Below are 23,748 nucleotides of genomic sequence, written 5' to 3' on the forward strand. Positions count from 1 at the left end.
TTTATGTCTAGTGACCGTCTTATTGATCTTTAACTAGAAGGCATTAATATTAATTACTTTAAATGCAATCTACATTTGCAAATACCCATTTTTGTGCCTGTATTTGTTCAGCATGTTAATGTATGTAAATGATTCGATAGGTAATCAGGTGCCCCAAAAAAAACAGTATCCCATTCTGCACAAATCCGTTATAAATTTGATCGACCAGATTAATTACGTTGACGTACATATATGTTACGCTTTCATGGCTAAAATACTGAACCGATTTTGATGAAATTTAGTATTAAGCGAGATTTTTAACAAATAATTCATTTCAGAAGCTGACAATGTGAAAATGTTACCGAAACCAATCTAAAATTATAAATGAGAATGACGTCATGATTTTTTAAAATTTGTTGTCAGGGGCACATGAAATGATAGAGTATCTAACATCTGATAACGCATCAAACGGGGGTGACGCCGCAGGCGTGAATTAGTATACTATTAGGAGCTTCTCTTTTGAGCTCATTCCACTTCGTACACGGAGATTATGTAGATTTCCTCGTCATGCATATAAAAGCTTTTAAACTCATAAAAACTGAAAATTATTTATATATAAAGCTGAAATTTGGAAAATAAGTTTATTTTATAACGTGATCATCCGTATAGAAGGGTTTTTAGGAAATTTCAACTTTAAGTAGAAGAAATTAGATTACTTTTGTTTAAAATTTAACCTACGCAGTCGGGACGCACTAATCTTAACGAAAAACTGTAAAATATTCTTTGAGTATTTATATAAACTAGCGGGCCACCCGCAAAACTTCGCGTACCTAAAACCATACCTAAAAAATATTTTGAATATAAAGATTTTTTAGGTATTTCAAAACCGGTTGAGAGGTTTTGTTTGATTTCATTTCATTGTAAACAGATGAAACCTTTTTTAAAGTACACTTTTAATATCAAATACATTAATTCTCTATAACCGGCCAGTAACTTTTTTCCGCTCTCTAAAATTAAATTATTTATTAAATTGTACAATTTAATAAATTACAATCAAGAATCCTCTTTATTTTTCTGCGCATCTACGGCTGGAGCTCTTCAAAATGTGACTATATCCTTTTTGATGATTTTTTATGTGCAGCTATCGTCCCGTAATCACTGAGACGAAAATCGGCTCACGCTATATAAGATCATCTAGATAAAGGTGCTTGTTTTGCACTGCTTTGTGTCTGGTTGGTACCACTTACTTATAATGTATTGAACCAAACTTTTTTATTGGTAACAAATACTATTTAGTACTGTTGTGTTCCAGTTTGAAGGTGGAGTGAGTCAGTTGAGTACAGGAACAAGAGACATAACTTCTCAGTTACCATGACCAGCAGCGCAATATCGATGTAAGGAATGGTTCATATTTACAGCCCCAATGTCCACGGCAATGGACACATGACATCTGGTGGCCCATTAAATGAAAATACAGCGACTTAAGTCCGTGAATAGTTTGTAATAAATAATTTAGTAAAATAAATCTGTTGATATGTCATTGTGTTATAATTTAAATATTCATCTCGAAGTCTGTGTATTGCTGTTTGTGATTTCGAGTTTAGTGATGTGCTACGTTTACGATAGATATGTTATTGAAGTCATTCGTTCTTTTGGCGCGTTTTGATAAAGGTTGAGAGTGAATTTTTGTGATGCGCGCGAAGTGTGACAGGAAAATTACACGATTAAGTTGTTCGTTAAGCCAAACAAATGTCAAGTCGCTCGAAATAGGCAACCTCATCTTATTTTACAATGTCTATTTTAGTACAAATTTAAATTGAAAAATTGTGAATATTCGTATAAATAAAATATTGATTTTAGGTAATTATGATCTTATTTCAACCACTCAGCAAACACTTGTAAATACAAGAAACAAATCATAACATATTGAAATTAATTAAAAACATTCTATCGATAAAACCATCGACACCTAAAATTCGCTTCACTAACTTCTTTCAACTTTGTGTTAAATATCACCACGCGTACCTCACTTTGCTGCAGGGTGTATAATCCTTACGATCAAATAACAACTTTATCACTTTATAATACAATCGAATTTCCTCTAACAAACTTTTATTATGTATAATAAAAGTCTTTAGGTAGCTAATTAGTTTTAATACAATTGCATGGGAATTTAAGTCTTATTTCAGCGTGGTAAGGTATATTATTCTCTGTGTAAACGCTAATGTTTTATACTATAATGCATTAATGTTTAACTAATCTTGATACATAGTTTGCAGTGAAGTCCAGGGGTTCGCTTCTATTCTATAAATATAATTTTCAACTTAAATTATACTAGACTAGTGTTCGCCCGCGGTTTTTCTCGTGTTTTCGAGATTTGTTCATGTCTTTTCTTGTGGTTTCTAGCTTGTCATTTCATCGAATTCAATTCAGTGGGTTGGCTGTGGAAGAGTACCAGATAGACACACAAATTTACTTTTGCATACATAGTACTAGCTGTTGACCGCAGCTTCGCTCTCATTCTAGGGGTTGGTCATCAGGCGTGAGACAGTACAATTAGGGGTATGTCCTTTCTGGGAGTTCAAACTTGCTTCATGCCAAACTTTGTCAAGTTTAGTTCTTTAGATATACTGTTATATATATATATATATTTATATATCTTGCACCCGAAGACGTTTGACGGCACGGCACACAAGTCGGTCTTACACCCGAAGCACGACGTATATGTATCAGAAACGAGAGCTGAAAAGACTCCATCGGTCAAAAAGTCAAAACAAAATCGTATAAAATGTTCTGTTCATCAGAATTTATTAAGGAAGACTTTGTTGTTTTTCACAAAAAAAAAAAATCTCGTTAAAACTTGACCCAAATGTTTTTTCCGCTAAAAAATATTTTATTGCGAACTCTTTAAAGACTTGAACGGTTTAAAGTTTGAAAGCTTTGTCTATTTGTGGTACCATTTTAGAATCTCCCTAATAACCTGTTTTATATTCGATAACTTTAAGCTTTATAAAAAATAAATTAATATAAGATTTTAAATTAACATGGTTATTTTTATTACTAACAGTATTTAAAACGGGATATTTACCATGTTTTTTATTTTTATTTGGTGGAGCTCGATATTTCGACATTATCTACGAATGTCTTGTTCACGAGACTGACGGTTGCGGGTAGATGTTGACGGCATTAGAAGTGTCCATATCGGACTACCTCCTTTCTCGTACGTTTGCTGCGTAAACACTCGTTACCACTACCACTGTCACTTTCACCCCTACTATTTGTTTTATTTACACTCGAAACGGAGAGTTTCGTTTGTAAAACACGGGATCGAGCAGCAAACGTACGAGAAAGGGGGTAGTCCGATATGGACACTTCTAATGCAGTCAACATCTACCCGCAAACGTCAGTCTCGTGAACAAGACATTCGTAGATAATGTCGAAATATCGAGCTCCACCAAATAAAAATAAAAAACGTGGTAAATATCCCGTTTTAAATACTGCTAGTAATAAATTAATAGTTTTAAAACGATGTTAATATTGGGACATCCGGTTGCAACGAAGTTGCTTTAGTTATTTATTATGTATTATATAACGGACGCAATGAAACAAATTAACAACTATTGAGAATAATAAAACGATAATTACTTATTGTTATTAAATCCCGCGTCAATTAAAACAATATAAATAATAAAAGTGCGAGTCGGACTCGCGCACGAAGGGTTCCGTGCCATTGACTAGGTAAACAACAGTGGATACACATATTTATTGATATCGAGTAAATTTAGGCTAAAAATGGCGTCTTTAAGGGAACCCTCTTAAATATTTATTTAATTTTAATTTTGTTATTTATTATTAAAGTAAAAATACAACTGAGTATTTTGTGAATATTTAAAGTGCCAAGCAAAAAAGGGCAAAATGTCGCGTTTTTGTATGGGAACATCCCTAAATATTTATTTTATTTTGTTTTTAGTATTTGTTGTTTTAACGGCAACAGAAATACACAAATTGTAATAATTTCAAATGTCTAGGTATCGCGGTTCTTAATACAGCGATGTCTTAGTAATAGGATTATGTAATATTATTATGGACATCTGCAAGCCCCCCGGTGTTGCAGATGTCCATGGGCGGTGGTAGTCACTTTCCATCAGGTAAGCCTCCTGCTCGTTTGCCACCTATGACATAAAAAAAAAAACAAAAAAAAAAAAAGGATGCCGAGTTTACTCTTTTGGTACGGAACCCTAAAAAGACAGTCAGACAGAAAAAGAGTCGTTCTGGCTGATTTCAGTCACGGTCGCAAATCTCAAGAGAGACCAGCAAGCTGAGCAGGACATATTATAGAGGCAAATGTGTGGGCAAACACAGGTGAACTATCTACGACTTCACGTATTATCCGACGGAAAATCCAACAAGACCGGATAGAGTTCAGATGAGAGTCAATAGCTTTGCGTTCATCCCTCGCTATACTCCCGTAAATGTATTAACTTCTAACTACCAAACTGCAGGCTGTTACTGAAAATTCGACAAAATAACCTAAAATATTTTTGACCAGCTTAAGATTTTGAACCCAGGACCTCAGAATCTGCGACTCTATATCCAGCCGCTAGACCAACGAGGCTGTCATTGTATATACATTATAAAACATAGCCTTTTTCTGTTTTCCTTTTCTTTAAAGTGTCGAGTAAAATATCTGGTAAACGTAATACTAAACAATTTTCTACGCTAAGTGTTATGTCTAAAGGAAAATAGGTCAGACGTAATGAAATCAAATGCAGTTGCGGGTCAATTTTACAGTATCGTAATTGATGTTTCAATGTCTTCCCTGGTGGTGCCCTTACCACATAGAGTATCGGCAAACAGCAATACTTAGTATTGTTGTATTACATATGACCGTTCCGAGATGGAATGGTTAGAACGCGTGCATCTTAACCGATGATTTCGGGTTTAAACCCACTAGCACCACTGAATTTTCATGTGCTTAATTTGTGTTTATAATTCATCTCGTGCTCGGCGGCGAAGGAAAACATCGCGAGGAAGCCTGCATGTGTCTAATTTCAGCGAAATTCTGCCACATGTATATTCCACTAAGCCGCATTGGAGCAGCGTGGTGGAATATGCTCCAAACCTTCTCCTCAAAGGGAGAGGAGGCGTTTAGCCCAGCAGGGGGAAATTTACAGGCTGCTAATGTAAATGTTGTATTCCAATTTGAAGTGAGTGAGCTAGTGTACAAGTACAAGGGTCATGACGTCCTAGATTCCAATGGCGATATTTTTTTAATATAGATAGGGGGATCAGCAAATGTACATGATGGTAAGTGGTCACAAATGTCTATATGCATTAACGCTGTCATAACTTTTAACCATTCCTTACATCGCCAATGCAGCATCAACCTTGGGGACTAAGATGTTATGTCCCTGGTTGATGTAAAGGTTGATGGAACTATGCTGGTTAATCGTAATTCTCTATGGTCTTCATGATTTAAGCGAACATAACTAAGTACCATACCTTTTCCTGCTGCTGGGGTACCAGGCGATGGAGCAGTCACCATTTGCGGCATCTGAAACGATACGAAATGAAATAGAATTTTAGTAAAACGCGTTTAAAAAATGGCGACTGTCGTCCGCCATCTTAATTTGTTAATGATATCACACAAATTAATGCGTATAATTATTTTTTTGTCTATATTTTTTAAATCTCTGTAGCACTATCGGTACATAGTACCATCCTAATATTATAAATTGATTTGACGACAACGTGGTCGAGTAGTGTTGTACACCGGTTTTCATGGTTGTCGATGTAGAAAAAGTTCATTAGTTCTCTATGTTGTCTTGGGTCTGGGTGTTTGTGGTACCGTCGTTACTTCTGATTTTCCATAACACAAGTGCTTTAGCTACTTACATTGGTATCAGTGTAATGTATGTGATGTTGTCCAATATTTATTTATTTTATTATAAATGAGCAGGTAACTCTGTTTGTCCATATAATAGTTTTAGCAACGCTCACTTAGCAGTCGCCTGTACAAAGATGAAGTATGAGTATGGTATGAAGCTTGATCTCCAAAGAAGGACTTTCTAATCAGACATCAGCGTCACTCCATAATCCGAAGGGCTAGCAACCCCAAAACGATCGAAAAAAGTTCGGACGCAGGACAAACTGCTTTACATGAGGCATGGGATCGTTAATACCCCCAGTCTCCGGACTACTACTGAGAATCTTCTAACAAGAAACCCAATAACTTTTATCCGACAGTCTGTAACTTACATCCAGCAGCTCTGAATTTAGACAAGATAGCCACCAGATCAAAGATATACATGCTCAGCTATAGTTTATTCCAATTGAAGAAGGAATAAAGATAAAAAATCCTTAGATTCACGTATACCACGTGATTTGCTAATAGCTCAGCTTTATTGTTTACTAACAGTTCTAGACTAATATATATTTATAGTACAACACTTTCGCTTAAATTTAACTTCCAAAATTCCGATAACAACTTCGTCGATGTTCAAAAGGCAATTTTTTCGCAAATCCATAATGAACATTGTAGATTATTCAAGCTCTCGACCAATGATATCGCGTCAATTCGATGTCAAATGTGGTTTATTTGGCTTTTGTCCTCTTGTGGTTAAAATAGACAATACACAGATACATAAAACTAGCTGCTAGTACTTACTTCACTCGGCTATATTACAAATTCTGTCGTACATGATTTTGCTCCTATTGATCGTAGCGTGACAATAGCCTAGCCTTCGTCGATAAATGGGCTACAAAACAGTGAAAGAACTTTTCAAATTGATCTAGTAGTTTTCGCTAGATTTCAACCAAGCAAACAAACTGTTCAGCTTTAAATATGAGTATTAATTTAATAGTAGTATTAGTTGATTTTACACTGCTTTTGTCAGTTATTACCCTGTCCCACTCGCCCTTCAAACGGTACACTCGTTTAGTTCCAAACGCGCTGTGAAAATCCCCTAATAAGCAAAGTTACCGTTCTGTTCTAACAGAGCCATCGACCTAAAAATTTCGCCTTAAATGTTTTATAGACATTTTTTTTTTAGATCACGATTTCTCAATTTAAAGTTTTTGTAGATGAGAGTTAACTTTTCACCGGGTAAACGTTCGTAATAACGAACTGTACTTATTTTGACATTCCATGCGGTCATGATTTGTGGAGTAAATATTTTAACCTTTTGTTTTCGTACCTATAATAAAAGCCTTTGTGTTAATCATTGATAATCAAGCTATGTATTTAAAAATATTCAATTAAAAAAAAAATAGATGATTGTATATTTTTTACTTGGTGGTAGGGCTTTGTGCAAGCCCGTAGGTAACAACCACTCATCAGATATTCTACCGCTAAACAACAGTGCACAGTTTGAAGGGTGAGTAAGCCGGTGTAACTACAAAACACAAGGGACATAACACCTTGGTTCCCAAGGTTGGAGGACGCCTATAACCCCTAACAGAATAATTCGAAATAAATATATCCTATGTTTATACTTTCTGTGTATTTTAAGGAAATAAAAAAAGGAATTATTATTATAGTTTATTCTCGCGACTTCGCGCATTTAAATGGGATAGGCAGGTGTTAGGTACCCAATGTATTTTCTGTACCCCCTGACAATTTTTATTCAAAATTGTATTAGTAGTAGTAGTAGTTAACACAAATAAGTGTTACAAACAAATAAACAAACTCACTTTCGAATATTAGTTAGGTTATGTACATTTGTAATATAAGTTACGGAATAAAGATTTTCGAAAAGCTGCGTAGCTAATGGGGTGTAAAAGTTTTAAGTAACCGCCTTTACGAGGGTTACGCTGTGGACATAAGCTTGTAATAAAATGACAGTACCGAAAGTGATAGCGTAGCTCTATGTAGCAGTGCTACACATGCGTAGCACTCTGCTACGAAAGCTACACCCTGTTATATAATAAAAACTTTGAAGTACCAATTTTGTATTTCTTTAGACTATTTTTGATCTTAATACCTGTATATATTGACGTTATTTATTTATGACTTCAGAAATGTCAATAGTAGATTAAATACATACATATGTATGAGCCGATGTTAAGGCACTGAGCGATGCCGTACTTACTCACGATGTTCTTAAAAGAAAATCAATACAGCTACGTTTATTATAATTATAATAAATTGGTTACTTGATAATGTATTTACTTGGTGGTACGGCTATATGCGAACCCGTCTGCGTGGGTACCTCCGACTCAACGTATATTTAACCGCTAAATCGAAATACATAGTATCGTTGTCTTGTGAGAACCAATGTAACAGGTACAAGGGACGTACCATCTCAGTTCCAAACATTGGTGATGCATTGGTGATATGTGGAATGATTATTATTTCCAGACAGTGCCCACTTACCATCAGATGGTACTCACGTGTACACAATACAAAATATATATATATATATCACCGTTGAAATATAAATACCGTTAGATTGTAATCTATCTCGCGAGATTGTAAACTGTCGAAATATTGTGAACGGTGATTTAACTCAAAATAAAACGTCAAGAATTTCGATAGTTTATAATATTTCGGTTAGGTTAGGTTAGAGTTTATAATATAACTGATATTACGCACTTCGATAGATTATAATCTACTGAAATGTAATGCTTTAAATTTTAAGCAGTATGTTCCGGTTCACAATCTTTCAACAGTTCTCTAACTGTATTTTACAATTTTACGGTAACATTCCCCAAAACGGGAATATTTATAAGACCTTGGTCAGACCTGCTGTCCTATATAGATCGGAGTGTTGGGCCACAAAAGGGATTAATGAAAGACAATTGCATGTAGCGGAGATAAGAATGTTGAGAGGAATGTGTGATGTTACGCGAATGGATAGAGCAAGGAATACATAAGAGGAAGTTTGAAAGTGGCACCGGTAACCGAGAAGTCATATGGAAGGCGGCTATTGTGGTATGGTCATGTTATGCGGAGGAATGAGGAACATATTGTGAGTAAGGTCTTGAGCATGAACGTGGATGGATTTAGAGGAAGGAAGACGATCAATGAAAAGATGGATGGATTGTATGAAAGACGATATGGCTGGAAAGAATGTTACTTCTGAGCTGACGTCAGATAGGGAAGTATGGAAGAAGAAGACATGCTGCGCCGACCCCGAGTAAATTGGGATAAGGGCAGGAGGATGATGATGATGATGGTAACATATTTAAATAGTTGGCTAGCCACCCTTGAGATTAACTGTCTTAAGCACATATGGAAGTCAGATTTTCTTCCAAAACATTTTGTCAACAGGCTGTCTCACGATAAACTCAAATTAACCAAATGAAAATTCATTAGCACTTGCCCAGTTTTGGCGATCTCATATATTGATTTAAATATTTTTCGGATATTAACATCAAGATTCGCTATATTAAATAGTAGTTGTTTCAACGTCATGTTCCCCTAAGGGCCATTCGTTTCCATTACACCATAAATATAACATTCCGTGTCCGACAATTTTAATAGCAGTGTTATTCTATAAATGAATTCACAATAATATAGAAACATAAGCTTATTTTATAAGGTAGGGAGGGAAATCGGAAGGGTAGTTTTGTATGAATTTTAGCCGAACGAAGTCGGGATGGGCTGTAAGTAAATATATATAGATTTATATGCCTATATATCGAGCCGAGATAGCCCAGTGGTTAGAACGCGTGCATGTTAACCGATGATTTCGGGTTCAAACCCAGGCAGGCACCACTGAATTTTCATGTACTTAATTTGTGTTTATAATTCATCTCGTGCCCGGCGGTGAAGGAAAACATCGTGAGGAAACCTGCATGTGTCTAATTTCAACGAAATTCTGCCACATGTGTATGCCACCAACCCGCATTGGAGCAGCGTGGTGGAATATACTCCATACCTTCTCCTCAAAGGGAGAGGAGGCCTTTAAACCAGCAGTGGGAAATTTACAGGCTGATTATGTTATGTTATGTTATAGCGAACGGATTTCAATACGATTCAGGAAGTCGCACGCGCCGCGTGCACAGGACAATTAAGGTCGAGGTGGGTACGCCCGCGCATATAAGTATGGAGATATTTGATTTTACTTAATTTAATTTATTTCTTTTGTAATTAATTGTATAATAATTGTTCGCATATTGTAGAGTGCATTTTATTCAAACCGTTATTTTATTATTAGTATGCCCGCTATACCAAAGTCATTTTAAACACGCGTCACTTCACGTTCACTCGTGTTAAAAGACTTATGATGATACGATATTTTGATGCTACATGCATATGCTTTAAATGTTATTATCCCTATTATAGTCAATGTCGCTTGTTACTCTCTGGTGTTACATGATCGTATTCTGTGATGAGTTTCGAGTATGTGTTACAGAATTGCTCTACAATTTACAATATTTCTGTCAAGAAATATTTATCTAGACTTCTAAGAATTTTCTAGACTTGTTGCTATATATTATTATGTGTGTAGGTCTTTAAGCAAGGCCGTCTGGGTAGATACCAGCCACTCAAAAGATATTCTACTGCCAATAAGCAGTACTTAGTATGAATATGTTGTTTTCCGGTTTGAAGGATGAGTAAACCAGTGTAACTACAGGCACAAGGGACATAACATCTTAGCTCCCAATTGTTGGCGCATTGCCGATGTGAATGGTCTTCTAAGGGTCACAGAAAAACAAATATATAAATATATCTGTTTAATGTACCGACGTCTAACGTAACGTATTGCAATGGAAGCGCACCCATGACCTATCTCCGAGCACCATAATTAGTCAGTTGTAGCCCTCCAGCGTAACACGAGTTTAAAATAAAGTACACAGATTCGTATCACTAGCTTGGAACCCGAGGTTTCTTAATTTATTTTTCTATATATTTATATAATATAAACGCAACAAAATTAATAAAAACATAGTTTTGGTAATAAAACAAATATTTATTAAGAAGTATATTTCGTATATTCTAACGAACAGCAATGCTTGTTTTTATCGTGTTCCGGTTTGAAGAGTGAGCCAGTGTAACTACAGGCTCAAGTGACATCTTAGTTCTCAAGGTCGGTGGTGCATTTACGATGTTAAAGTAGTTAAAAATTCTTACAGAGTAAAGTCCATTGACCTTCATGTGAGATATTTCCACGTCCGCCTACCAAGGCTATAAAAAAAATCGTACTTATGTATTTTTGCATTTAACCGAGACGAGTTCTGACATATTATATTTTAACTACACATATAATAAAATTGGGTTGTCTGTTTGTAATATTGAAATAACCGCGTTTTACTAAATGCATATGTATGTATACACGATACATATACCTAAATATTTTTTTTTACAATTTTTGTCCGTCTGTCTCTCTGTTTGATCCGGTTAATCTCTGGAACGGCTGGACCGATTTTGACGGGACTTTCATTGCCAGATAGCTGATGTAAAAAGAAGTAACTTAGGCTACTTTTATTTTAGAATTATATTTAAAATAATAATAAAGTCACGCTTTTTTATTAAATTCAAACGCGCACGAAGTCGCGGGCACAGCTAGTACGAAATAATCCCATAATACAATCATGATCCATTTATTACACGTATAAAATAGATAAGAGCTTAACTTTATTGTAATATTACAATAATCATTATTATCAATTAGTTATATTAACATTTTAGTGTTGTAATGTAGCCATTGGAACGTTAACGGACAGCTGTACTGACTGCGATTGTAAATAAAATAAATACTAACTATTAATCGCGACTTTTATTCGTTTTAATAATAGATTTTATTTTTAACAAAGACAAAACTTATGACAAGTTTTCACCTGAGGATTTGCTCGCGTTTTAGGGTTTGCTTGTGACGTATTATTCTCACGAAATCTTTATAAATTATAGCCTATTTTATTCTGATTTATAAGCTATATTATTGTAAAGTTTCATTAAAATCCATTCAGTAGTTTTTGTATGAAATCGTAACAGACATCCATACATACAAACTTTCGCCTTTATAATATTTTACATTTTTTTTTTTACATTGACGGCCTGTAATTTTCCCACTGCTAAGGCCTCCTCTCCCTTTGAGGAGAAGGTTTGGAGCATATTCCACCACGCTGCTTTAATGCGGGTTGGTGCAATACACATGTGGCAGGATTTCGTTGAAATTAGACACATGCATTTCCTCACGATGTTTTCCTTCACCCCTTTGGGTTTGAACCCGCAATCATCCATTAAGATGCACGCTTTCTAACCAATAGGCTATCTCGGCTCTTTTATATAATATTAGTCCTTATTAATCCTCATATAGATATATAATATACTTTATTCAAATAGGCTTTTCCAAGCACTTTTGAGTCGTCACTTTACAGAAATACATTAAGTGAACCTACCTCGGTTTGTAACGTTGATTCTACTGAGAAGAATCGGCAAGAAACTCAGTATTTACTATTTTCAAACATTTAAGATACATTATGGTAGCTCAATACAGCGAGTTTTAGTTTAAATTGTTTATATTTTTTCGGATGAATATCGTAAGGTGAGTTAGATGTTCTTATCGTATGGAGTTGAAACGATTCCATGGACTAATTATACACCTGGGATTTTAACGAAACTCCTCAGCATTCCAGTGACCTTAACTATTACATTAAAAAGTATGTTTTTTTAATTATATTTTTTAACTATATAGGCTTTGAGTAGTATTAGCAAGGGACATAACATCTTAGCCCCCAAGGTTGGTGGCGTATTGGTGTGATCTAAGGAATGGTTAGTAATTCTTACAACGCCAATGTCTATGGACGGTGGACATTAAAAAAACATTTATTTTGTTATACATAGTTAGGCAAGAGGCTCTTCTGATGTTAAGCGACTACCATCGCCCGTAGACATCTGGAACTCCGAATAGCTTGCAAAATATCAGTTCGGATAAATCGATTTTTTTTTTATATTTATCATTGGACTTTTTTATTGGTAACTAGCAAACCGCTCCGGCTTCGCACGGGTGCAATGCTAATATTAAATATACTACGGAATGTCTTACAACGTTCGCAGTTTTTCAGTCATTATTTGTATTGTAGAAACCGCTATGTCCCTGCGTTTAAAATCCGTAATATCTTCGAAAATATTCATTTAAATGACATGGCATAAAGAGCCATATTGATCTATATTAAATGCAAAATGTATTTAAGGTACTTAATTGGATGAGGAATAATGTTGTATTGCTCAAAATCGCTTCGAAAATAAGCCATTATTTCTCGTAAAAAGTAAAAGATAAAAAAATGGTTGCTGTTGGTTATCCCTAAGAAATTGACATATACCATCGCAGACTTTTTTGAAGACCTTTTTAAGGTGTACAATACTGTAGTATATTATTTTGATTTATCTCGTAGAGTTCAGCTAGCGTTTACAATGTAAGCGCAAAAAATGTGTTTATATACGACGTCATGTCTTTAGAAACCTATAAAATTATTCAATGTTTCTCTTCTATATTTAGAATGGTTTATATGTTTAATACATGCAGTATTAAACATATAAACCATTCTCTTGAATCAATCTATCCATTAAAGAAAACCGCATCAAAACCCGTCGTGTAATTTTAAAGATCTAAGCATACATAGGGACAGACAGCGGGAAGCGACTTTGTTTTATACTATCTAGCAATAAATCTTTATATTTTATAATTATAAAAAAAAAACTTAATTATTACGCGTAACATATTATAACATTCATTTTAGTGTATACTGTGTTCATTTTAAAGTTGTGATGTTTCCGTCATTTTGTCTTCTATTCAGCCCCGTTTTGTACTCGTCCTAAAAAACTTTAAAAATAGACTCGTAGTTTCTTAAGTCAAACAAATCTTTGTACAACTAAAGACCTAAGTCAGTGCTTTTGATGTCTGCAATACATATTTACCTCAAACAATATGCATTAAGATTTCTTTTAATATAAAATATGATATATGCAGAAATTGCTATAATAACATTTCAAATTAATAATTTAAAAGCATGTAAATTAAATACATGAAAGATAATATCTTTCAGCGACATCTAGTAACAGCTTACGGTATCAAAAAGTATCTACAAATCTGACGTCTTTACTAAAACAAAAAATGACTTAGTAGTTCAAGCAGTTGACAATAGATGGCGCTGATATGATAAAATTAAAGACTAAGATCTTTTTAAAGAAACTTCAGATATATTTTATTCCAACTAATATTATATATGGCAGTCAGTTTGTTTATTCTGTTAACTACTCGACCGATCATTATAAAATTTCGCATGTATCAGACGTGTATCAGGCAGGTATCAGGGGTACAAAAAATGACTTAGGGACTACATCTAAGCTTACTTTGACTGCCACGTTAGTTTCGTGGCTAGATATAAGGCCGCAGATCATGAGGTTCTGGGACCAAACCCGAAGTTGAGCCGATAAAAAAAAACATAGGATATTTATATCGAAAAAATCTCAATAACAGCCCGGAGTCTGGAATTTGAAAGTAAGTTGACTCTCGTGACTCGAAAAGCACGAAAAGTCGTTAGTACTGCGCCTGAATCCTGTCCGGTCGTGTCGGATTTGCCGTCCCATCGGATTACAAGACTGAGGTAATAGACGATACACCTGAGTGGCTCGGTCAGGACAACACTCACTCACGCTCACATCGAAATATATATGTGTGTGCAGCTCGATACATCTCTCACAGTAAATAAGATTAAAAATAATCCTTTTAATTTTACTTTTTTTGCGTTATATTTTTCAACCGACTTAAAAAAAGGGTTATTATATGTTTAACGTGTATGTTTGTTTCGTGTATTTACTGATTAGTCGAAATAAGATTAATTGAAACAATATCAGGAGACGTAGCCTGGTCCAACCACAATATAAGAGGCAAATAAATTGACAGATATCTGAATAATCAACGATATTCAGTATGAAAAATGTCATCAATAAAATTAAATAATCATTATCATTACTTAGAATAAAACAAAGTCGCTTACCGATGTCTGTCCCTGTGTATGCTTAGATCATTAAAATTACACAACGGATTTTGATGTTCTTTGATAGTTTGATTCAAGAGGAAGGTTTATATGTATAATATTTGCACATTATAGTAGAGAAACACTGATAATTTTAGAGGTTTCTGAAGTGATGTCGTAAATAAACACATTTCTTGCGTTTACATTGCAAACGCTGACTGCACCCTACTAGATAGATCAAAATAATGTGGTCTTCTTGTGGTATATGCCTATGCGTTAGGGATAATCTACAATATCAATTTTTAATCCTTTACTTTTTATGAGTTAACGGCTTATTTTCGAAGCGATTTTAAGCAAAACAGCATTAATCCTCATCCAATTAAGTATTTTAAATACATTGTCAATTTAATATAGATCAATATGGCCCTTTACAGCATGTAATTTAAATGCATACTTTCGAAGATATTACAGATTTAAAACGCAGGGACATAGCGGTTTGTATTGTCTAATGACAAAAAAGCTGTGAACGTTGTAAGACATTCTGTAGTATATTTAGTATCATCATTACACCCGTGCGAAGCCGGGGCGGGTCGCTAGTTTGTATTATAAATGAAAATATTTTAAACAAGAACTATTAGTAGTGCAGAACATAGCAGAGCTTTTAGAAAATAACATGGAATATCTAAATCTAAGGTTTGTTTACCTTTATTCCTTTTTCCATTGATATAATGCTTAGAGGCTTATGTAACCGCCATTGTTGCGAAATCAACGTACTCTCTTAACAATTTTATTGGCACATTGTTTAACATTTCATTTGACGGACTCGGAGCCAGACAAGTTACTTAAATAACTTATTTTAATTATTTAGTGTTGTTATAAAAAAAGTGTTATAAAGTGTTTTAAAGTTAAACAGCGTTACAAATTGAAACGAAGTTCTTTTACGCGATTTACAGTTTAGTGAACTAGCAGAGATCGTTACATAAGTTAACACGTAAGACCTCTTTCGGGCGATTTTTCCCAATCTCTTTCTTTCTCTCTGTCCCTTTACACAGACACATACACAATTAATGTCAATATATTTTTTTTCTTTTAATTGTTCTCAAACAAAGTTGATTTATTTCTTAATCAAAATCAAAATATACTTTATTCAAGTAGGCTTTTACAAGCACTTTTGAATCGTCCTTTAACAAACTATTAAAAGTAAAGCTACCACCGGTTCGGAATGTAGATTCTACAGAGGAGAACCGGCAAGAAACTCAGTTGTTACTCTTTTTCAATTCTTTCTTAGCGAAAGCAACTAGGCAAAGGCAGGCAGACTAGCTAGGGCTATCTGATGGTTAGTGGTTGCCACCGCCCATATACATTGGCGCTGTACCTGACCTGACCTGGACAAAGATGTCCATTGTGCCTGTGGTACCACTGGTGACTGGCTCGCAAACCCTCCAAACCTTAACGCAACAGTACTCACTAAGTATTACTATTTGACCGTCGAATGGACGAGTGTCTGGTACCTACCTAAACGGGCTAGCACTAAAAAACATCTAGGTCAACTAGCTGACTATATCCTAAGGATGCTACTCAACACTAATGCATACGAATAAGACTATTAGATGCCACACATAAATTATTAATGCACTTTATTAAACGAATTTCGAATCTTGCCATCGCGATGTAGAAATGTTAAAGATTTGTTATAGCGCCATCTAGTACTCAAAGTATCAAACAACTCACGAATGATTTTTTTTTTAGAATATTTTTTGGAAGAGTTCGTCGGCTTCTATAATTAATTATGCTACTTTAACTTCTGACTTAAAGTACGACACCACAATGAAATACGAAATTATATTCCTACCATTTTGGGTAATAAATTGTTCACACATACAACAAAACGACTCCGAAGTTTTCATAACGTACGCCGGGCACAGTGACGTTGAACGTGAAACTGTGCAACGACACAACATAGATACAGAAAAAGCACAGACAGCAACAGAAAATATCGTCACAGAAAATATTGTGTTTATACCAAATGATAAACCAGTTATTCGTAATGAAGATACAATTAATATTGATGACGTTATAAATACGAGGAGGGTTGAAGATTTGATGCGAGATTCTGCAATTACTGGTATGTATAGGCCTGCTGACTCAAATCTATTGATCTTGCCCAGGATTTAGGAAACTACAGCTATGAGTCTCTATTAGAAGTGAGCGCGTTTGGTTAGCCCTACTAGGTTTTACAGAATAACCGGGCAAAGGGACGAATAACTCCACCTTGTAAATTGTGCCATGTCTTTCCCCAAGGATGTATTTGGAAAGGAATATATACACTTCATTTTTCTAAAATTCCCTAATGGCCCCGTGGCATTACAAGGCCAGGGGATATATAGCTTCAAGGCAAATGTTAAGAACTTTAAGCCTCCTTTGGGAGCAGACCTCCAGACCAGACTTATGGCGATGTCGATACCTGAACTATTCTTTGTGCCTGTTTAAGTAATTTTTTTGTCTTACTGGCTTTTACAGCATCACCGGACTTGGAAGAGCGCTTAAAATAAAAATAAATTATATATTTTAAAAATTAGAGCCTTGATATTTACGCCCTATTGGACTCCAATTTACGTACAACCAGAGGATGTCTTCTATGTGATCGCACCTCGGCTCAGGGCACAGTCGATGGGGAGAGCTTATGCTCATAGTACTGAGATTTGGGTTTTCCCTACGATATCGTATCTGTGGTTCAGGACGTGCATAGGACGCATGAGTCTGTCCGGTGATATCGCGAAGGAAAATATATTTACATAATCCCAGAAGCAATTATTTGTTAGTGCGATTCAGAAACTAGAATTATTTTACTAGCGCCATCTATTGGCCAATTTATAAACTACGTTTTTGTAGAAATTCTTATTGTTTTGGTACGATTTTACAGAGAAACCGAATCAAGACATACTATTCATAACTGGAAAAAATCATGACAATAATGAGGAACAGAAAATTTCAAGGACGAAAGCTGATAACGAATCGAGTGGCAAAATTAATCCCATTAAAAGGAAATCCAAGCTCGACTGCACAAACTTGGATTGCAACAGCACGGTTCGGTCAATTTGTGGGGGGAGGAAGGAGAACAGCCTGTGGAAATTTAGACTTTTCCTCAATGAATGTTACTTTAGGAAGGTCAATTGTGGATTCCAATATGCTGGAAATAGTAAGTGTATGAGTCGACATATAAGAGATTTTGTTTATATAGTAATACTAACTGTTGCCCGTGGCTTCGCTCGCGTGAAATTTGAATATATTTACAGATTAATTTAAAATATAACGATAGTTAAAGATCTCTTTGAATTACAAACAATCATCAAAATATTAGAATACTTAAAAGTCGATGTACGATAATATAATGTAGTTACAATTACTGTTAATTTTGGAGTCATCAAAATCGGTTCACCCAGTCGAAAGTTCTGAGGTAACATAAATAAAAAAACGCCCCAGTCAATTTACACGAAACCTTAACAAAGAATACACTTAAACCATCCTCATGAATCACGTCAAAATCGAGTAGGTTTTTTTTATTGTGTTCAGACAGACAGACAGACGAGGGGTCATTGTTTTATAATATGTTGAGATGAAAAGGACATCGATGTTTTGGACTCACTATCACACATAAAGTTTACAACTAAATAAATCAAACAACAAGGACAAAGGTCAAAGGCTCCTTCTTCGCAGGAATGTCTTTCTACATATGCAGGTTTCCTCACACTGGTCACACAATTCAGTCAAGATCAGAGAACAGAACAGATCACAGAATAGACTCACTTCGAGATTTTTTTAATAAAGTGGGTGTACTTGCAGTTGCTTTGCAACATGTTTACAACAATATTATGTGTATTCACAATATATACATATTTTTGAAAGAAAAGGTGACAATCATTGCATAGACACGAGGAGGAAAGGTAAACTGTACCTACTTGACTTGGCAAAGTTAATCCTTCCCGGGACACGGTATTCGTTTCTATAAAATTCAACAGTTATTTTTAACTTGGCCTATTAAATAATTTAAATCTAATGTCAAGAAAACATTGATAAATAAGGCAAATTACTCAATATAAGAATATTTTATAATTGATTTCTAGGCAAGATATATTAAAATTTAATTGTACTTTATTGACACACTATGTAATTAAATTGGTAGAAAAGAGTAACTACTGAGTTTCTTTTTCTGATCTCAGTAGAATCTACTTACTAAACCTTCAAAGTGCTTTTATAAGCCTACATGAATAATTTATATTTTGAGTTTTATCATCGTACCGAAAACAAGTTTCAAGACTTATATTGTGAACGGTCTCCATAACCAAAATTTGGTAAAATTAACCATTACTCTTATCAAATAAAAGATTATCAGAGAAGAACAAATATGTGAGGTTTTGAGACAATTTTCATTTACAGGATATGAATTGGTCACAATTGATAAATGCGAAAATATAGGCGGTCACTATCCCAAGGCGCCGTATAACTACAAACCTGTGTCACTGTACAAACCAAGACAGTTACCAATAAATGAGACCAGACGTAGTTTCGCATCAAGAAGGTAAAATTAAATGGCGTTTTTTGCTATTATTTATGACATAGGAAGGCGGAAAGCAAATGGGTCACCAAATGGTAAGTGGTCATCACTGCCCAATAAAATTGGTACCGTTGATAATTTAAGCCATTCCTTGCATCGCCAATGCACCACCGACCTTGAGTTAGATGTTATATCCCTTGTACCTGCTACACGGCTCACTCACCCTTCCAACCGGAACGCAATATTAGAGCTGTCTTTATAAACACAATGTCATTAGGAAAATAATTATGTATTAGGTCTCACATAATGTCTATTGTATCTTACTCTGTAAATGCTTAATAATTGGGTCTTAAAGAATGTTCCTTAGCTGTATTGTTTTAAAAATTGACATCTCTCACTTGTATCTGGAACGTCCTCGAATGTGTTAACATACGAATTAAATCTTTTCTCATCTCTTTGGTGTTTGCATTTCCGACATTAACCTATCACGCAACAATACCAAGTATTGCTGTTTGGCGGTAGAATATCTGATAAGTCGTAACCTACCCAGACAGGCCTGGACAAAGCCCATTAAGTATTAAGATTAAAAGGTCTAGGAAGACATGTGTGCCCATATCGTTTATGATATTTGTAAAATTCAGTCTTACGAAATTCATTGGAACCCTGACCAGCTAGGAAAAACCCTGCCTCCGTACAGTGTCCCATTGTGTTACGGTTATACTAAGGTACTTGAAAAAATGGTATTCTGCGTAACTAATCTAACCTGTTCTTCTGGGTATGTACATATCATACTAACAATAACATAATAGTCCAAAAATCAGCCTAATTTAATAAACAAACAATAACAGCCTGTCCATTTCCCACTGCTGGGCTAAGGCCTCCTCTCCCTTTGAGGAGAAGGTTTGGAGCATATTCGACCATGCTGCTCCAATGCGGGGATACACATGTGGTTTCCTCACGATGTTTTCCTTCACCGACAAGCACGAGATGAATTATAAACACAAATTAAGCACATGAAAATCTAGTTGAACCCGCAATCATCGGTTACAATGCACGCGTTCTAACCACTGAGCCATCTCGGATCAAAAAAACTATGCATACATCTAAACAAACAATTTTGATTTTAATTTTTAGATCCATGAGCGTGGGTATAGACGGTGCGCATTGTGGGCACACATGCCCAATATCCTGTACAGAGGACTACGATCCCCAGTGTGCAGTATCCAGCGCTGGCCAGAGAAAGGTCTTCTTAAACCATTGCAAATTGGATCAAAACTCTTGTATACAAAACGTTGGTGAGTTTTTTTTTTGTAAAAAAGTAAATAGTTTCTTGTTTTTTTCTCGGTAGAATCAATATTCCAAACCGGTGATAACTTTTAATTTAATTAATCTTCTTGAATGTCTCAGATGAATTTTAAATTTTGACGTTCGTTGGGCCATAAGATTTAGTTGAGCTTTGTGCAAACCTGTTAGGGTTTTAGGTACCACCCACCCATCGTAACCTCATTGTTTGTGACTCTACTACAATGGTCTCCTAGACCATTGCAGTCACACAGAAGAGACAGCGGGAACGGGAACAGATCAATCCTGCTCTTAAAAACGGCTGGGGTTTAAATAAATAGAACCCTGGGACTGTTGTATCATGAGGGGACGTCGCGTGACCAAAAAAGTACCACCTAAGTATTCAACACTGTACTTCGATTTGAAGTCAGCAAAACAGTTTAAGCAGCCATGAGGGACAATACATCATAGTCCCTAATATAGGGGGCGTATTATTGATATACAAGCTAATTAATATTTCTTAGAGTGTCAATTTAAAGGCGGTGGTGGCAAATTGCCGTTAGATAGCCCATTTGCCAGTCTGCCTACCTATTTAAAATATAAAAAATACGCATTTTTTTCATCTTCTTTACATAGTATAAAACAAAGTCGCTTTCTCTGTCCCTATGTCCCTTTGTATGCTTAAATCTTTAAAACTACGCAACGGATTTTGATGCGGTTTTTTTTTAATAGATAGAGTGATTCGAGAGAAAGGATTTTGTATATAATACATACACAATATAGTTAAGTAACACTGATAATTTTAAAAGTTTCTAATGTGATGTCGTAAATTTATACATTTTTTGCGCTTACATTGTAAACGCTGGCTGAACGCTACTAGATAGATCAAAATAATGTACTACAGAATTGTACACCTCAAAAATGTCTACAAAAAAGTTCGGGATGGTACATGTCTATCTCTTAAGGATAACCCACAATAAACATTTTTTTATCGTTTACTTTTTACGAAAAATAATGGCTTATTTTTGAAGTGATTTTAAGCAATATAGCATTAATCCTTATCCAATGAAATACCTTAAATACATTGTTGATTTAATATTGATCTATATGGCCCTTTACAGCATATGATTTAAATGAATATTTTCGAAGATATTACAGATTTAAAAATTGGGGAACGTAGCGTTTGTTATAATTGCGATGTAATATTATAAATACAAAAGTAACTCAGTCTGTCTGTCTGTCTCGCTTTCACGCCAAAACTATTGGACCGATTTAAATGAAATTTAGAAAAGAACATAGGCTACTTTTTATTTGGAAAAAAGTGCTGTAAAGGGTTGAAAAGGGGAATGAAAGGTTGTAAGTTGTTGAAAGTATTGTCATGTTTAGAATTTTTAGAACTAGAAGCATAAAACTTGTATTTTAGGCTGTACACTTATAAAAAACATATCATGACACCCACTCTGGGGGGAATTTTGGATATTCTACCCCTAAATGGGAGAAATAGGGATTGAACGTTCGTATGGAATTTTTTAAGTTAGAAACATGCAACTTTATTTTTGGGATACTGATTAAAAAGGAGTAGATACTTATTTAAGTGTTTCTGCATATTCTACCCTACGGGGATGATATAAGGATTGAAAGTTTGTATAGAAGTCCGTCATTTTTAAGATAGAAACATGAAACTTTATTTTTGGGATACTGATAAAAAATTAGTAGATACGTATTTAAGCGTTTCTAGATAATCTACCATTAAGGGGGTGAAATAAGGGTTGAAAGTTTTCATGGGAGGCAGTCATTTTTTAAGTAACAAACATGAAACTTTATTTTTGGGATACTGATTAAAAATGAGTAAATACATATTTAAGTGTTTTTTTATATTCTACCACTAAGGGGGTGAAATAAGGGTTGTAAGTTTTTATGGAAGTCATCATTTTTGAAGCTAAAAATATGAAACTTTATTTTTGGGATACTGATTAAAAATGAGTAGATACGTATTTAAACGTTTCTTGATATTTTAGGCCTAAAGGGAAAAATAGGTGTTAACATTTCGTATTCAGGTTAGTCTGGAAGACTGTCATTTTGGAGTTAGAAGGTCGAAATTTTATTTTTGGGCAACCCATTAAAAATGAGTTGAATCGCATTTAATCGTTTCTGGATATTCTACCCTAAGGGCTGAAATACACCCCAATGTGGTATACAAAGAGGTATTAAATTAAAGTAACATTTTAAGTTAATTTGTAAATATATTCATATTCAACGCGGGCAAAGCCGCGGGTAACAGCTAGTTAAGAATATATTCGAGTACATTGGGTAGGGCTTTTTTGAAGTCCGTTAGGGTAAGCACCACACTCTCTTCAGATATTCTACCGCCAAACGGCAATACTTATTGTTGTGTACCGGTTTCAAGGTTAGTCAGTCAGTGTAAATACAAGCACAAGGGACAAAACATCTTAGCTCCCAAGGTCGATGGTACATTAGCGATGTAGGGAAAGGTTAATATTTCATACAAGGGCATTGTCTAAGTGCAGTGCAGTCCACTTACCACCAAGTAGCCTATTTGCACGTCCACGTACATACACTATAAAAGAAAAAAACTACCCACAAGCAGGACAACATCGGTTGAGTTTTGCTAATATTTTATCTTTGATGTTCCAGCTTGGCATCGCCGCCCGCTTTCTGAATGTGTTGGTGGAAAGAAGGCTGACATGAACCAAAACAGAGGATTTATATCCTGGATGCAGCGAGTCGGCATCATTGACAGAAACGGGAGACTAGTGCTGTCTTGAACTATATTGTTGTCATATTCTGATGGACAAATATTCTTTACTAGCGACACAACCAGATATTCTTTGTAAAATATTTCGCATTTAAAACAATTTTGACTTGTAACACGATGTTTTTTTTATTTCTAACAGTATTTGAAACGGGATATTTACCATGTTTTATTATGTTTTATTTTTATTTGGTGGAGCTCGATATTTCGACATTATCTACGAATGTCTTGTTCT

At 35.0% G+C, this 23,748-nt stretch overlaps 2 protein-coding genes across 2 annotated transcripts in view; both read left to right on the forward strand.

The window, feature by feature from the left end:
* The window catches only part of LOC113392148 (zinc finger protein 175-like), a 479,450-nt gene that overhangs the window by 308,978 nt on the left and 146,724 nt on the right, over positions 1-23,748 (forward strand). The gene's annotated exons all lie outside the window — the stretch shown is intronic.
* LOC113393641 (uncharacterized) lies at positions 16,732-23,526 on the forward strand. Its single transcript, XM_026630635.2, has 5 exons — positions 16,732-17,029; positions 17,828-18,103; positions 19,342-19,483; positions 20,594-20,754; positions 23,396-23,526. The coding sequence occupies exons 1-5, from the start codon at positions 16,732-16,734 to the stop codon at positions 23,524-23,526; spliced, it is 1,008 nt and encodes a 335-aa protein (XP_026486420.2).

The sequence above is a fragment of the Vanessa tameamea genome, chromosome 31 (genome assembly GCF_037043105.1).
Source record: "Vanessa tameamea isolate UH-Manoa-2023 chromosome 31, ilVanTame1 primary haplotype, whole genome shotgun sequence".
Classification (NCBI taxonomy): domain Eukaryota; kingdom Metazoa; phylum Arthropoda; class Insecta; order Lepidoptera; family Nymphalidae; genus Vanessa; species Vanessa tameamea.